This window comes from Sus scrofa, chromosome 4, assembly GCF_000003025.6.
Source record: "Sus scrofa isolate TJ Tabasco breed Duroc chromosome 4, Sscrofa11.1, whole genome shotgun sequence".
NCBI classification, from domain to species: Eukaryota; Metazoa; Chordata; class Mammalia; order Artiodactyla; family Suidae; genus Sus; species Sus scrofa.
Genome location: NC_010446.5, coordinates 110,425,041 through 110,440,688, shown reverse-complemented (window position 1 = coordinate 110,440,688; position 15,648 = coordinate 110,425,041). Strand labels below are relative to the sequence as shown.

Genomic DNA, 15,648 nt, shown 5'->3' with positions numbered 1-15,648 from the left:
AAGAGTTAATACCTGCTGACTCTCTCCCAGGAGTCTTGTTGTTCCCTCAGGCTCAGAATCTTGAAAAGATGCTTTTCTCTATTTTTGTACACGAAAACAAATTTCAGAATGTTGAAAGAGCCCTATCCTGGCCAGTTTGGGCCAAGGGAAGTCCTTGCAAGGATTGGCCCTGTCCCAGTGGTATATAGGGCAGCTGGAGTTCCAGTGGGTGGCTGCTTGCCAGGGAGCAGAGAGGCTTTAAAAGCACAACCTCTCGGAGTTCCCACTGTGGCTCAGTGGTTAACGAAGCCGACTAGGAACCATGAGGTTGAGGGTTGGTTCCCTGGCCTTGCTCAGTGGGTTAAGGATCCGGCGTTGCCATGAACTGTGGTGTAGGTGGTGGATGCGGTTCGGATCCAGCGTTGCTGTGGCTCTGGCATAGGCCGGCGGCTGCAGCTCTGATTCTACCCCTAGCCTGGGAACCTCCATATGCCACGGGGAGCAGCCCTAGAAAAGGCAAAAAGACAAAAAAAAAATTGCACAACTTCTCATTTTCTTTATGTTTCATTTTATTGTAAAGTACACATCTTTCCAATTTTAAGCCACATTAAAAAAAAAAAAAAAAAGTCAGCCAAATCAGTTCACTCCAAAGCTCCTTCAAGTCTTTTTCTGCCTAGGGATTCCTCTTAGGCTTATTTGACTTAGGAAATGTACCAAGAATTTCTTCTGGTCTTTTCCTGCCTAGGGGTTTCTGCTAGGCATGGCCATACACATACAAAAAAATCACAAAAGAATGTAAGTTGTGAAGAATTTGAATTGAATTTGGCAAGACGTGTGGGCGCTTATTAAGCAAGGATTGATTGGAGGTCCGAACGGGTTGCCTACTTTCAAGAGGAGACCTTGGGACCACAAGGTTGCAGCCGGCAGGGCTAGTAGCTACTGTTTTGAGAATTGCTGGTGCTGTCCTGGAGTCTGATAGAGCTCAGAATATTGAAGTTCTCTGTGATGCAAGAACATGTCTGAAACCACATTTGAGATGGCATTTGGCTTCATTTTGGATGCCTGAACCACCGTTACTCCGTTCTGAGTTTTAAATGCATTCTTTTCTTTGATGGTTAAAGTCGATATATACTGCCTGTTTGACAGGCCACAAAATAGGCTGTTCTAGTTGGCATCATGTCTCAAATAAATCATGGGTAAGCTAGAATGCCTTTCCTATATTGCAACAAGTCTTCCATCACACCCTTTCACGAACATCTTAGGCATCCGTTTTCTCCACCATGACCGGTCGCCATTCATCTCTCTGCAGTCCATCCACTGGAACTAACTTCCAACCACACTGGCCAGGGTCTGCTTAAGAGGAAGCTTCTAGGAGCTAGGAGTTCCCAAACTGCTACCATAAATAGTTGCTGATTTTGTGGGTCTAGTATTCAGGCAAGGCTGAGCGGAGACAGAATATTGCTAATCAACAAAGGACATTTACCCAAAAATGCTATTTCTAAAAATATGTGTATGGGAAAAAGGCGTATGTCTTTTTTTCTTCATTTTTTAATCGCTTAACTTTATTACTGTTACACCATTTATGCAATTACATGCAATTTCAACGCATCCATTGTACATATTTTGTTGTTGTTTTCTTATTTTTTTCCATTTTCCAATGAGTGATATGCTGGTTGGTGTCTGTGACACAGAATGAAAGAGAAACTGGAACTTCAATGAATGCAGGCTTTTTTTTTTTTTTTCATTTCCCCTGACCAATGATCAGAACTACAGGTGCTCCCAAACCTGGAAAAGGCGTATGTCTTGAAGGGGTATTTCCCCAAAGAGAATTTCCAAAAGGGCCATAAGCACATGAAAAGATGCTTAGCATCATTAGATATGAGTGAAGCTAAGAACTCAGATCCTATACGTACATGTATGATTTTAGCTTCTACACAGGCTAAAATTAAAAGGACTGAGAAGAGTACTTGAATTTGTGGCGTAACTGAAACTGTCATTTAAAGCTGGTGAGACAATCCTTTGCAATGCCAGCCTTATCTGCTAGGATTAAACATACATCTACCCTATGCCCCTGGAATCCCACTCCTTGTTGTGTACCAATAGGGATGTGTGCTTATGCATTCCAGAAGACATATGTAATAATGGCTAAAGCAGCTTTATTTTATTATGATTATTTTTTGACCCAGGCCTCTGTGGGTCGACCAGCTGTCCCAGCGGACTTGGTCTCAGGGGTGGATGCGTCAGGGTCAACCAGGTGTTGGGCAGCCCTCTGCGCCAGTCTCCTAATTTCTTTCTTTCTTTTTTTTTTTTTTGCCTTTTCTAGGGCCGCTCCCCCGGCATAAGGAGGTTCCCAGGCTAGGAGTCGAATCGGAGCTGTGGCTGCTGGCTTACACCACAGCCACAGCAATGCGGGAGCTGAGCCGCATCTGCCACCTACACCACAGCTCACGGCAATGCCGGCTCCTTAACGCACTGAGCAAGGCCAGGGATCGAACCTGCAACCTCATGGTTTCTAGTCAGTTCGTTAACCACTGCGCCACGACGGGAACTCCCTCTTTTCCTTTATTGAAAGCATACATGTTCAAATACTTTTATGAGTATTATTTTATTTTGCCTGCACACTCTGCCCCCACCCCCTGTCCTGGCAGTGACGTTGCTTTCTTAAAATTAATTAATCAAATTATTTATTTGCATACATATTTAGGTAGGTATGTGGGTGTGTATTGGCTGCCTCGCGCTGAGGCTTATTGAGTTCCCAAGCCAGGGACCAGATCCCAAGTCACAGCTGTGGCAATGCTGGATCCTTTCAACCCACTGTGCCAGGCAGGGAATCGAACCTGAGTCCTGGTGCTACAACGACACCACCAATGGATCCTGTTGTGCCACAGCAGGAACTCCCAACATGATGATTTTAAATATTACCTTTTTTTAAAACAAGGGAAACATACCGCATTACCATATTCGCTCATCTGTCCCTTTTGTGGCGCCTTTTCGCTGTGGCAAAAATGTATGTGCTGGTTGGCATTGGAAAAAAAGTCAATATGCCAGGATCCTCCATCATAGATCCACGGTCCACAGGAGGCATTTTTTTGTTTTGAAGGCCCCAGCCATGGCCACGGTAGAGGAAATGAGTCCAGGAGGAACAGGACCAGGCTCTATGCCTGCCCGGGGATCCATCTGGCAACACAGCGATCCTGATGCGTTCGTCCCGCTCCCTTGGCTGCCCGTTGTCCTGCCAAAACAGATATATTTTAAAAATCCAAGAACTAGCAACTTTCCAGATGTCTATCAATATGAGAATGGGCCAATAAACTGTGATGTTATTATAAATCCATTATTCACATGATGGAATGCTATACAATACACACACTACAATGACAGTAAAAGGGCTACTGCGACAGACAACAACAGACACAATGATTTTCCTATTCACAGTGTGGACAAAAGGGTGTAGACACAAAAAGTACCTACCACATCATTCCATTTACATGATCAACAGGCAACCTGAATCCGAGGTGGGAGAGGTCTTCTCACTGAAGAGACAGAGCAGTGCTGGAAAAGTTCTCTGTCTTGGTCTGGGTGGTAATTCCACCTCTTCTTGCTGAAGTTTTCTATCTTGTATCTCTTTGCTCAGCGTTTCCTGTAAATTATCCACCTTTGCCTCCGGTTTATCTCCAATGTCTTGCAACATCTTCTGCATCAACAGTCTAAAGTCTTTTTCCTGGAGGCTGAGAATCTCCTGATCACTCAGCTGTTTTTCTGGGGTTTTTTCTTTCTCCCTCATCTGAGTTATAGTTCTCTGCCTTTTCATTTTCATAGGTTTTTGGTGTGGGGACCGTTTTACAAATAGAGTTGTAGCCTCTCTTACTCTGGCGTCTGCCCCCCCTTGTGGCGGAAGTTGGTATGGGGGCTTGCTGTAGGCTTCCTGGTGGGAGGGAAGGGTGCCTGCCCACTGGCAGGTGAGGCGGATTCCTATTCCTCTGGTGGGTTGGGCTTGTCTCTGGGTGAGATTAGAGGTGGCTGTGTGCCTGGGGGGTCTTCAGGCAGCCTGTTTACTGAAGGGCGGGGCTGTGATCCCACCCGGATTGTTGTTTGGCCTGGGGCTTCTCAGTGCTGATGGGTGGGGCCAGGTTTTCCCAAAATGGCCACCTCCAGAGAAAGGCAGGCTGCTGACTATTCCCAAGGGCTTTGCTTCCAATGTCCTTCCCCCACAGCAAGCCACATTCACCCCTGTCTTCCCAGGAGGTCCTCCCATAGCTGCAGCCAGGTTTGACCCAGATTCCTACGGAGACTTTGCTTTGCCCTGGGACCCAGTGCATGTGAAAGTCTGTGTGTGCCTTTGAAGAATGGGGTCTTGGAGTTCCCGTCGTGGCGCAGTGGTTAACGAATCCGACTAGGAACCATGAGGTTGCGGGTTCTATCCCTGGCCTTGCTCGGTGGGTTGAGGATCCGGCATTGCCGTGAGCTGTGGTGTAGGTTGCAGAACCGGCTCGGATCCCGCGTTGCTGTGGCTCTGGCGTAGGCCGGTGGCTACAGCTCCGATTCAACCCCTAGCCTGGGAACCTCCATATGCCGCGGGAGTGGCCCAAGAAATAGCAACAACAACAAAAGACAAAAAGACAAAAAAAAAAAAAAAAAAAAAAAAAAGAATGGGGTCTCTGCTTCCCCCAGTCCTGTGGAGCTCCTGTGTACAAGCCCCGCTGGCCTACAATGCCAGGTGCTCCGGGGGCTCTTTCTCCCAGTGCCAGATCCGCACCTGTGTCAGAACTCTCACTCCTGTAGGTGAGTCTCTGTGAAGGAGTTACTTTCCAGTCTGTGGGGCTTCCCACCCGGGAGGTATGGGGTTGCTTACATCACGTAATCGCCCCTCCTACCTCTTGGCGTGGCCTCCCCTTTGTCTTCTGGAGTAGGATATCTCTTTGAAAGTTCCTGGTCCATTTGGTTGAAGATTGCTCAGCATTTGGTTGGAAATTTTGTTGTTTTTAGGAGAGAAGTTGAACTCCACTCCTTCTATTCTGCCATCTTAATCCGATCTCTCTGTTTTACCCCATTCTAACTTAATTTTCTAGTCAATGTGACATTTTAACTTGGAAACCCAGTTTTTAAAAAACGATCTTCTCATCTGTTCTCATATGTCCACTGACTTGTAGTACCCTTTAAATAAAGAAAAGGAAGCACAGGCCAGTCTATGTCCTACTCTCCTATTTTTTTTTTTTTTTTCTTTTCTAGGGCCGCACCCGCAGCATATGGAGGTTCCCAGGCCAGGGGTCTAATCGGAGCCGTAGCTGCCAAGCCTATGCCAGAGCCACAGCAACATGGGATCCAAGCTGCATCTGCAACCTACACCGCAGCTCACGCAACGCCAGACCCTTAACCCACAGAGCAAGGCCAGGGATCAAACCAGCAACCTCATGGTTCTTAGTCAGAATTCGTTAACCACTGAGCCACAACGGGAACTCCTGCTCTCCTAATTTTGAAATAGTCTTCGGGCATTCCCTTCATGGCTCAATGGTTAACAAACCTGACTAGGAGCCATGAGGATGCAGGTTTGATCCCTGGCCTCGATCAGTGGGTTAAGGATCCGGCGTTGCCATGAGCTGTGGTGTAGGTTGCAGATGTGGCTGGGATTTCAAGTAGCTGTGGCATAGGCTGGCAGCTGTAGCTTGGATTCGACCCCTAGCCTGGGAACTTCCATCTGCCCTGGGTGCGGCCCTAAAAAGCAAAAAAAAAAAAAAAAAAAGTCTTCCCCCTTCAAAGAGAAACATTGACAGGTAGGATATTGCTTTTTTGGAGGTTGGAGTGGAAGTCACAGGTCACAGAGTGACTTCAAAGGGCACCCTCTCCTGCATAAAACCACACGGTGGGAGGGTCCAGGATCAGGGCTGGAATCCATGGACCTGGGCAGCTGAGGCTGTGCTGGGCCCGCTCTGACTGTGGTCCTGTGGACAGTCCTCCGGGTTCCTGGCTGCCACCCCACTCTGGCCTCCTTGGCAGGAGAGGCACCTGGCTGCTCAGAGGTCAGCTCTTCCCGCCTCGGTCACATTCCCTCCGTGTCCCCCACCCTTCCTGTCACTGTATCAATGTGAGGGACATTTACCTGGCTGTCAGGATAGGTCTGAGGCCGCACCTGGGTATGTGCTTTGCTGGGCCTGGTTCTGCATTTAGATTCACGACCTGGGACATGAATCCCTTGATTCACTTACCTTTATTTTTCTGGCCACACCTGGGGCATATGGAAGTTCCTGGGTCGGGGATCGAAGTCCCAGCTGCTGCTGTGACCTACCCCAGAGCCGTGGCAACCGGGATCCTTAACCCACTGCACCAGGGGTCAGGGAGGGCACCTCAGACCCCACGGCAGAGAAAAGTGCCTGATTCTTTACCCACTGGGACACAGCAGGAACTCTGCGGTGAATTTATACTTGATCATTCTCTCTCTTAGGCACGTGGCAGAAGAGCGGGGGTCCTCCTCAATCCCGGAACAAAGGCACTGAGACCACACTTCCTTTTTCTGCCCCGTGAACTGGATGATTCTTCCCATCTCTGGGATAGTGTTTTCTGGAAGACTCGAGGCTGTCAGGGATCATAAACAGGTGGGGGGAGCTTTAGGATCGCCGGGTCTCCTGGTCTTCCCGTGACGGGGACCAATTAAACTCTGGGCTTGAGGGGCACCCCTCTTGGTCTTATCTTGGCAGCCAGAGCTTGGCAGAGCCCGTGGGACCTCTGAAGCCCAGGAGCAGAGCTGACTGGTGCCTGAGCGGGAAGAGGAGGGGAAGAGCCTTGCCCCAGTGATTTAAGCTGCTTTCCTGAGAGCAAAGCCCCTCGCCGATTTAGCAGAGGTCTGACTGGGGGCGGGACCAGGGCAGCAACCCAGGAAGCCCTGGGCATCTCAGCGGCTGACCTGGGCTCCAGAGAACCCTTGGCTGGGAGAAGAAAGCAGATCTCCCTCCACCAGGCCTGGCGCTGCAGTTGGCAAAGGCACTGCCCCGTTGGGGCTGGGTTGGAGGGCGGGGCCGAGGAGAGGGCGGTGCACTTCCCGCCCCGCCTTCACTACCGGGTCAGAGGATAAATTTCCAGCCCAGCTGTGGCGAAGCTTGTCGGGTCAGGGCTCAGAAACCAACACCATGACTCTGATCCTGGGTTACTGGGACATCCGTGGGGTGAGCCAGGGGTCTGGCAGGGAGAGTGGGATGGAGGCGGAGCGGCGAGCAAAGGCTGTGTAGCTGGGAACTGAAAGTGATTCCCAGGGCGTGCTGCAGCCACGACCCTTCTCCAGGGCCTGCGGAGCAGGGGGGTGAGGGTGGGAGTGTTGGGGTGTGCGAGGAGACCGGGAACAGGGAAAGAGAAGCTTTGGGGAGCCTCGCCTCTGACCTCTGGCACGACAATCTCTCCCAGCTGGCCCACGCCATCCGCCTGCTCCTGGAGTACACAGACTCCAGCTACGAGGAGAAGAAGTACACGATGGGGGACGGTAATGGCATCCTGTTCTGTTCAGGTCCTGCTGATTCGGGCCAGGCATGCCATGTCCTGACCCCTGTGGCCCGCCTCTGTCAGGCTCCACCAGCTGCCACAGGGGTCTGCCCATTCCCAAACCCTTTGGGGGTGCAGTTGGCCACCAAGGCAGGACGTGAGAGTCCATGGCTGGGTGCCTGTACCAGCCCTGGGCATGGGTTCCCCTAAGAGGTTGCCCACGTGCTTAATAAGCCTTACGCGTATAGGTTCCAAATCCTCCTAAGTGCATTTTCCCCCAGAGCTGCCATGGGAGTCATAGTGGTTCAGATGCCAGATCCACCTGTTCCAGGAGGTCTTGCCTCTGACCCGGTGGCGGGTCCCCCATGAAGGAGGGCTGGTGTGTGGGGAGGGTTGTTTCACTGCATCTCCTTTTCCACAGCTCCCGACTATGACAGAAGCCAGTGGCTGAGTGAAAAATTCAAGCTGGGGCTGGACTTCCCCAATGTAGGTGTGGGGGCTGGGTTGCCAGCTCCTTTGCCAGCTTAGCAGTTTGAGGGCCCAGTGCCTTGTGCTCACGGTCTCAGCTCCTGGTGGTCTTCGCCGTCTTTCCGTGATGCTCTGGTCCCAGCTCCTCCCTTCGTGTTTCGGTAGATAGTGGAGTGTCTCCCATGGGCCAGGCTGTGTGAGTGCCAGGTGTCACCTGTGCCCTTGCTGAAGGGAGGGTGCAGGGGGGCCTGGTGGCCTGAGCGACCTGTGCCTGTTGTTCTTGCAGCTGCCCTACTTAATTGACGGGGCTCACAAGCTGACCCAGAGCAATGCCATCCTGCGCTACATTGCTCGCAAGCACAACATGTGTGAGTGCAGCTGGGGGTGGGGGGCAGGGTCCAGGTGGCATTGCCCTGGCCTTGGCCAGAGTGAGCTACTGAGGGTGTGTCTCTGGGGTGTGGCTGCAGGTGGGGAGACAGAGGAGGAGAAGATTCGAGTGGATGTTTTGGAGAACCAGACCAGGGACACAGCTGATGACTTGGCCAGTCTTTGCTACAGCTCTGACTTTGTGAGTCCCTCCCTGGGCAGGGCTGGACAGGGTTTGAAAGGAGATCAGGGAATTCTTTTGTCTCAGGTCCTTTTGTAATTTGAACTTCTTGGAGCTGCTGATCTACCAAGTTAGTCCTTACAAGGTTCCATAGTGACTTCAGAACCCCCTGTGCATGAAATGGAGATCCAAGATCCCACCGATCCCAGCAAAGAGTCCAGACTCCTCAGGTGGGAATTCAGTTCCTGGACAGGGTGTTACCGCGTCAGCCCAGCGTCTCCTCCTGGGCATCTCAGGCATCAGTGCATTTGCCCAGTAGGCAGCACAGGGTCTGACTTTGTTCCTCTCCCTCCTTCCTTTCAGCCTCTCAGATTCTCCTCTACTGTCCAGAAACTGCTCAGGCATCCACACCATTTCTAACCCCTCTTGCAGTGCTTCGTAGAGGCCCTTCCTTCCCGAATCATTTGAGTGTTGATCTGCCTGAGGGCTGAGGCCTGAGCTCTGCCAGGTCTCACAGCACTGCTGGTCTGACCCGTGGCAAGTGTTTGGAGCTGAGTGGTGACAGGTTCAGGGACAGGGTGGCTTTGCCCTTTGCCTTCCGTTCCCCTCTCACAGATGGAGGTGGGACCCAGTAGGACTCTAATGACCACAGTGGGTTAAAGCATAGCCTGGGCACCGAAACAGGTGCCGTCGGGGGACGTGGCTGCTCGCTGGCAGCTGGGATCCGGCCCAGCCCTGGGAGGCCTGCTGTGTGCCAGGGAGTCTGTGTGTGAGGGTGGTGACAGCTGTTTTGTGCCTCAGGAGAAACTGAAGCCTGGGTACTTGAAGGAGATCCCTGAAAAGATGAAGCCCTTCTCCGAGTTTCTGGGGAAGAGGCCTTGGTTTGCAGGGGACAAGGTAAGGGGACGGCTTTGGGGACCCGGCGTGTCATTTTTCGCAGGTTTGGCGTTTGGTGCCCATGCACGCTTTGCCTTTCTGCAGCTCACCTATGTGGATTTCCTGGCTTACGATGTCCTTGACCTGTACCGCATTTTCGATCCCAAGTGCCTGGATGAATTCCCAAACCTGAAAGACTTCCTCAGCCGCTTTGAGGTGAGTCTCCTGATGCCCCCACTACCTATCTCTTTTGTCTTCCCTCTTCTCCCTGATGCTCTCCTCGTTGTGGAGGGAAAATGAAGACTCGCTCGCGTTCATTGCAGACTGCCACATCAGAATCTATGCTCTGGGTTTTTCCATATCTCAAATTTGATGTGAACGGCATTCCTCCAGGGTCGCAGAATGATCTCCCCCATATTAGAGATCAGGGGTTCAGCTGAAAGGATCAGTAATTGCCGAACGTCAAGAGCCAGGACAGGCTCTCTGGGCTCCCAGGCGGAGAGAGCATCTGGCATCTAAGCACAGCTGTCAGTGGCTCTCTCTCTCCTGTGCTGACACGAACCACTCAGGTCTTGTCTTGTCTGGACTACAGCTCTGGACAGTGGGGATGAAGCAGAGCCTTCAAGAGTTGGTATGGCGTTGGCATTAGTAGACCTGAGACACAGAAGGATTGGTATTAAATATCGAAGCCACGAACAATATTGTTCCTGATTCCCACACAGCTTTGTAACCATCAGACCCCCCCGCCGCCCCCGGGCTTGTACGGAGATTCCCAGGATGCAGCAGTGCTGTGTTTTGAGCACATGCCCACGTAGAAGGAGTTTGTCCTGTCGCGGGCCTTGTGTCTCTTCTTGTGGGCCCTTTCCTTCCCTGCCCGTCTCCCTTTCCTTCTGCCTTCCACTAAACCAAGATTCATCTCAGAGGTGGGACCGTCGCCACAGTCACTGATCTGACCCTGTCCTCTGTAGGAGGCACTGTGTCAGGCCTGGGGGGATGCAGCCGTCCCACAGCTCTGGTGCCCTCCCTCTGGGGCTCAGGGCAGCTGGAGAAACACAGGACCCCCGAGGTGTGTGGCGCGTGCAGCCACTTGGTGCCGGGGGAGCCCAGGCTGCCCTCACCTCCCAGCTCATCACCCGTCACCCTCAGTCCGCCAGGGGCCGAGCAGCAAAGTTTGCTTTTTGACAGATTTGGGCACTTGAGGCATTGGTGCAGTAGGTTTTGCAGCCTGCAGTGTGTTTGCCATGCCCATCCTGAATCTGTTTTCTGGCTCCTTCTGGCTCTGCTCCAGGCTTGTGGCCTGAGCATTTTGTAAGAGCGGAGATGATTGCCTGGCAGGCAAGGGAGCTGCCGTGTGGCCTGTTGGGGCCTGGGCTGTGGGTAGAGGCAGCCCCAGGATCTTTGCACCCCTGCAGCTTCCCGGGCACTCTTCATCTTGGGAAGACAGTGCACAGACACCCCTGCGTGTCTTACTGCCTGGGTGGCTGCAGTGGCAGATGAAGTAGGTTGGGGTCCATTGAGACGGGGCTCAGGTGGCAGGCGGGGCAGTTGGACTCTGTCCTTGAAGTGGACTGATTAGAGTTGGCCTGGCCTGGCCGCTCTTCACCTGCCTCAAACCTTTCATCCAGGTTTTGCTGAGTCATTGGATGCGACCTGTTCTGTGCTGCAAGCTGCTCTGGCACTTTGTGTGGGTCTTTGTTGGTCTAGGCATCCCTCTGGTCTAGAAGCTTCCCTCTGACAATGGAGCAAGTTTGCGAGCAGTGAGGCAGACGACAGGTCCTCTTGTGGGTAGTGCCCGGCCAAGAGCACAGGATTGGAGAGAGAGCCAGGCTGCATTCCGGGGTATAACTGATTAGATGCCTGAACATGAGGAAGGTGCTTCCTCTTTGGGTACCTGGTGTTCCCTCCTGATGCAGGAGACGAACTCAGGTTAGTTGTGTGGACCTTCTCAACCCCCAGGCGTATCTTGGGTAGACTGCGGTAGTTCTGTTCGGCTGTGGACACCCACGACACGGTGACTGTTGCAGTGAAGCAAGTCGCATGACTTTTTTTGTTTCTCAGGGCACAGCAAAGTTGTGTTTACACTGAACCGCCATCGATAGGATGTGCAATGGCATTAGGTCTAAACAAAGTGTGTACTCCCTTACTTGAAGGATAGTTTATTGCTGAAAAATGCTGACCATCATCTGAGCCTTCACTGAGTGTAATCTTTTGCCGTAGCAACATCAAAGACGGCTGAATTCAAATCACCAGAGCAAACATAATCACAACGAAAAAGGGGGAGTTTTTGAGAAAATCATCCCATGTGACACAGGCAGGAAGTGAGTAAATGCTGTTGAAAAAATGGGATTGATTAACTTGCTTAAGGCAGGGTTGATATCAAGGTTCAATTTTGTTGTTGTTGTTGCTGTTGTTGCTTTCTAAGGCCACACCCAGCCTATGGTGATTCCCAGGCTAGGGGTTGAATCGGAGCTGCAGCCTTCCACCTACACCACAGCCACAGCAATGTGGGTACAAGCGGCACCATGGCTCTCAGCAACACTGGATGCTTAACCCACCCATTGTTGAACCCACGTCCTCATGGATATGAGTCGGGTTCACTACCACAGAGCCACAACGGGAACTCCGAAAGCTTCCATTTGGAAAAGACACACCGTCTGTGAAGCACAGTAATTGGACGTGGGCTAGAATGAGCTATGCCAGCCGTCATCACCTCTGGAGGATATACAGCACCCAGCACAGTGGAACGTGTCCCTGGGTGGGAAGCGTTACCACATGAGTTACAGGGCGTTGAAGAGGTAATGGACCAGAACTAGGAACCCCAGGAAGACTGTCTTTTGTGGACCCCTTGACCCCACGAGGAAGGGCAAGCCCTGGTTCTCCAACTCGGAGTCTGGAGTGGAGCCTCTTGAGTCCCGGGGGGCCGCTATCCCTGACGTCTGAGCTTCTTCCCACCCTCAGGGCCTGGAGAGGATCTCAGCCTACATGAGGTCCAGCCGCTTCCTGCCACACCCCGTGTATACAAAGATGGCCACGTGGGGCAACAAGTAGTGCCCTGGAAGCAGGAGATGGAGTGAGGACCAGGCCCTGGAGGACAGCTGGCCCTCCCTGCAGCCCACGACCAGACGTCTTGCTTGTCCTCCTTGTTCCCATCAGGCCTCACGTGGCCCCTAAGCCTTTCCCAGGCTGCATTCACCAGGATCTTGAGCGCTCTGCAGCCTCCCGCCCTTCTGCCGTGAAGTCAGCAGCTGAAGGTATCCTTTCTGCTCTGAGGCCAACCAGACCCGCCTTCCTTTCTGTGCTTGCTCCTGCTGTGAGCAGCCTGACCTGGAGAGCTCAGGCCTGACGTGTGGAGCCTGGCCCTTGCCTGTGGGGCTCAGTCCTGAGCTGCCCAGCCCTGCCCTGAAGACCAGCCCTGACCCGGCGTGTAGGCCCTGCTCCCCCAGCGTGGTCCCCACCCAGCCCTGCCTGATCAGCAGTAAAGCCTCACTCACACCTGCTGTGTGGTATCTTTTTTCCATTCGGGTCCCCCCTGAGCTCTCCAAGCGGGCCTGCTGCTTCCTGGGGCCATGGTGGGAATTTCTGAACAGTTCCCTATCTTGGTCTTGGTGGTGATTGCATGAAAGTACACATACCTGACCCCCTAGAGTCCTACAGCTAAGACGGTGCCCGTTCCCGCAGGTGATATACACAGGCATTGTCTTGTTCCGTTGCTTGTGTATTTCATCTGTTCTCCCATAGGGCATAAATACCAGGAGGGCAGCAATTTTTGTTTCTCTTGTTCCTGGTGTCTCTCTTGTGCCCAGTGTTGGCAGCAGAACAGCATACCCTAGAACAGCCCCTGGGAGACTGTGGGTGCTCAAGGTAGAGCTCTTAAGCCAATTATACTTGCTCTGGGTGGGGGGGTCACTTCAAATATTCGTTTGATCTTCATTCATGCCCACTTGTGCGCAGATGTAATGGGTGTGTGCATGCACTCTCAGCTTCTGCTCTTTTCTCCCTTAACATTTCACTTAAAAATCTGTACATATCGGCCATCCACCTGCCCACAGACTCTGGATAGTTACCGGATGTGTTCCAGTCTTTTCCTGTAGATCCAGTGTGATTTGTCTCTCCTTGACTTTCCCAGCTGACTTCCAGGCTTTATTACGCAGGATGGTCTTACTCACAGTGCCTGCTCTATGGCAGGATTTCAGTCACTGTTTTTTCCAAAAAAGGAACGACGGGATGCAGGAATCCTGACACTACAGTATCTGTTCTACCTATTTTCAATGTTGGTATTCTCTTTAATGTTAGTCAGAAAAGCCATTTTCTCCATGGAACCCAGTTATGTTTCTGTCTCAAGCTGAAGATGTATGACACTCAGCATGAAAACTCCTTCATGAGCTATGGAAACTATAAGGAGGTATGGGGTGAAGCCCGTGTATGTTTGCGAGGCCACCGTTGCCTCCCTGTGGGCAAACTGATCAGGGAATCCACCTGACCTTGAGCTGCATCCTGAGTCTGAACCCTCAGCTTGGAGCCCCGAGGACCAGCAAGGTCAGCACGGCTGGGGAGCACCTGCCACAGGGACTGAGCTCTGCAGGTCTTGGGTGACAGACCCTCCCAGCCCCAACACTTAGCAGAGATGGGCACACTCTGAGTCTGGGATTTCACAGGGATTAGCTAAAGTCTCCCTTCTCGACCCCCATGCCTCCATTGAATACTAGGTTCATACCTTTCTTTCCTTATCAAGTGTATCAAGTGTGAGCTCATGGTAAGCTTATTTTTCTGTAGTTTACCAACCTTGCATTTTAACTTGTAAAAGCCATTTGGTTTTTTAAAGTTCCTCTCATCTGTTTTTTTCTTTTTTCTCTTTTTTTTTTGTCTTTTGTCGTTTTAGGGCCGCCCCTGTGGCCTATGGAGGTTCCCAGGCTAGGGGTCGAATCGCGGAGCTGTAGCCACAGGCCTACACCACAGCCACAGCAACGCCAGATGTGAGCTGCACCTGCGACCTACACCACACACAGCTCAAGGCAACTCTGGATCTTTAACCCACTGAGAAAGGCCAGGGATCAAACCTGGGTCCTCCTGGATACTAGTCGGGTTTGTTAACCACCCAGCCATGATGGGAACGCCTCATCTATCTTCATATACCTACCACCTTGTAAAATATTCTACACAGAGAAAAGGAACCAAAGACCAACCTATGTCCTGTTGTCCTGGTTCTAACATAATCTTGAGCCTTCAAAGAGGAACGCTGGCAGCTAGGACACTGTTCTTGTGCAGAGTGTACCACAGGTCACAGATGACAGGACATCATCATAGGACACCTGAGCCGCCTCTCCTGTACAAAACGAGAGATGTGTAAGAGGTCCAGGGTCGTGGCTGGGATCTACGGACACGGGCAGCCAAGGGTATGCAGGGTACTCTGCTGTGGTCCCCTCCAGGCTCCTGGCTTGTCACCCCCTCTGCCCCTGCCCACTCCCCAGCAGGAGGAGGGGTACCTAGCCAGCTCTCCCCCTGCTCAGTCACATTCCCTCTGTGACCAGGACAGTCCGGGTCACTGTCCCTGTCAGGCGAGGGACATGGAGCTGTCTGTCAGGGTACCTCTGGGGCTGCACCTGAGCACCCTGTTCCCTTGCTGGGCCTGGTGAGGGATTTGGAGTCACAACTGAGGCCATAAACCTACCTGAGTAATTGGCATGTGAGCATTGTCACTCTCAGGTCCCCTGCAGTCTCTGAAAGGAGAACCCTGAGACCACATTTCCTATTCCTGCCTCTTCACCTGGGCGTTTCTTCCCCTCCCACGGATGGTCTGCTCAGGAGGACCGCAGCTGTCACGGATTCCCAAATGCAGGGAGAGGGTCCTGCTCCTCCTGAAACAGGGGCCGATTTCAGGTCTCCATTCCTTGGCCTGAAGTTGGCAGTCAGAGCCTGAAGGGAACTCTGCAGCCCAGGCGCGAGGCTAAGTGACGCCCTCAGGGAAGGGAAGGGAAGGGAAGAGAAAGAGTCCTGCCTTTGTTCAGCTTCTGGCTTGTTTGCCCAGCGAGCGCGGAGGGCCAACTCCCCGCCAGAGCCAAGGTCCGAGTGTGGGCGGGAAGCGAGCAGCCCTCAGCCTCTGCGCGCTGAGAGCTCCTCTTTCCAGCGCGGCTGCTGTGATGTGGTGATGGCCTCTTTCTGCCAACCTGGGGCTGCGCGCAGGTGCGGTGCCTGTGTCCGGGAGGGGCGGGGGGGGGGCTGGGGGCGGGGCCGAGAGGAGGGGCGGGGACTTCGCGCCCGGTCTCCCTCGCCGATTGGAGGATGAATTTCCAGTCCAGCCTCGCTGAAGCCTC

At 52.5% G+C, this 15,648-nt stretch overlaps 1 protein-coding gene and 2 long non-coding RNA genes across 5 annotated transcripts; 1 reads left to right on the top strand and 2 right to left on the bottom strand.

The window, feature by feature from the left end:
- LOC110260355 lies at nt 1,673-4,100 on the bottom strand. The gene is made up of 2 exons (XR_002343522.1): nt 3,451-4,100; nt 1,673-3,211 (listed from the first exon to the last, which is right to left on the bottom strand). It is a non-coding gene; the product is annotated as an uncharacterized LOC110260355 (long non-coding RNA).
- LOC110260352 lies at nt 5,700-15,523 on the bottom strand. The gene is made up of 4 exons (XR_002343518.1): nt 15,006-15,523; nt 14,521-14,660; nt 7,348-9,991; nt 5,700-6,549 (listed from the first exon to the last, which is right to left on the bottom strand). It is a non-coding gene; the product is annotated as an uncharacterized LOC110260352 (long non-coding RNA).
- On the top strand, nt 6,893-12,834 carry LOC110260348 (glutathione S-transferase Mu 1-like). Of its 3 annotated transcripts, none has more exons than XM_021090059.1 (8): nt 6,893-7,136; nt 7,372-7,447; nt 7,868-7,932; nt 8,201-8,282; nt 8,382-8,482; nt 9,263-9,358; nt 9,443-9,553; nt 12,296-12,834. In XM_021090059.1, the coding sequence occupies exons 1-8, from the start codon at nt 7,101-7,103 to the stop codon at nt 12,383-12,385; spliced, it is 657 nt and encodes a 218-aa protein (XP_020945718.1). In that variant the 5' UTR covers nt 6,893-7,100; the 3' UTR covers nt 12,386-12,834. The 3 variants fall into 3 exon arrangements, with proteins under 3 accessions (XP_020945718.1, XP_020945719.1, XP_020945717.1); XM_021090060.1 differs by having other exon boundaries at nt 6,983-7,136; nt 12,491-12,834; XM_021090058.1 differs by lacking the exon at nt 12,296-12,834 and adding an exon at nt 11,555-12,289 and having other exon boundaries at nt 6,983-7,136.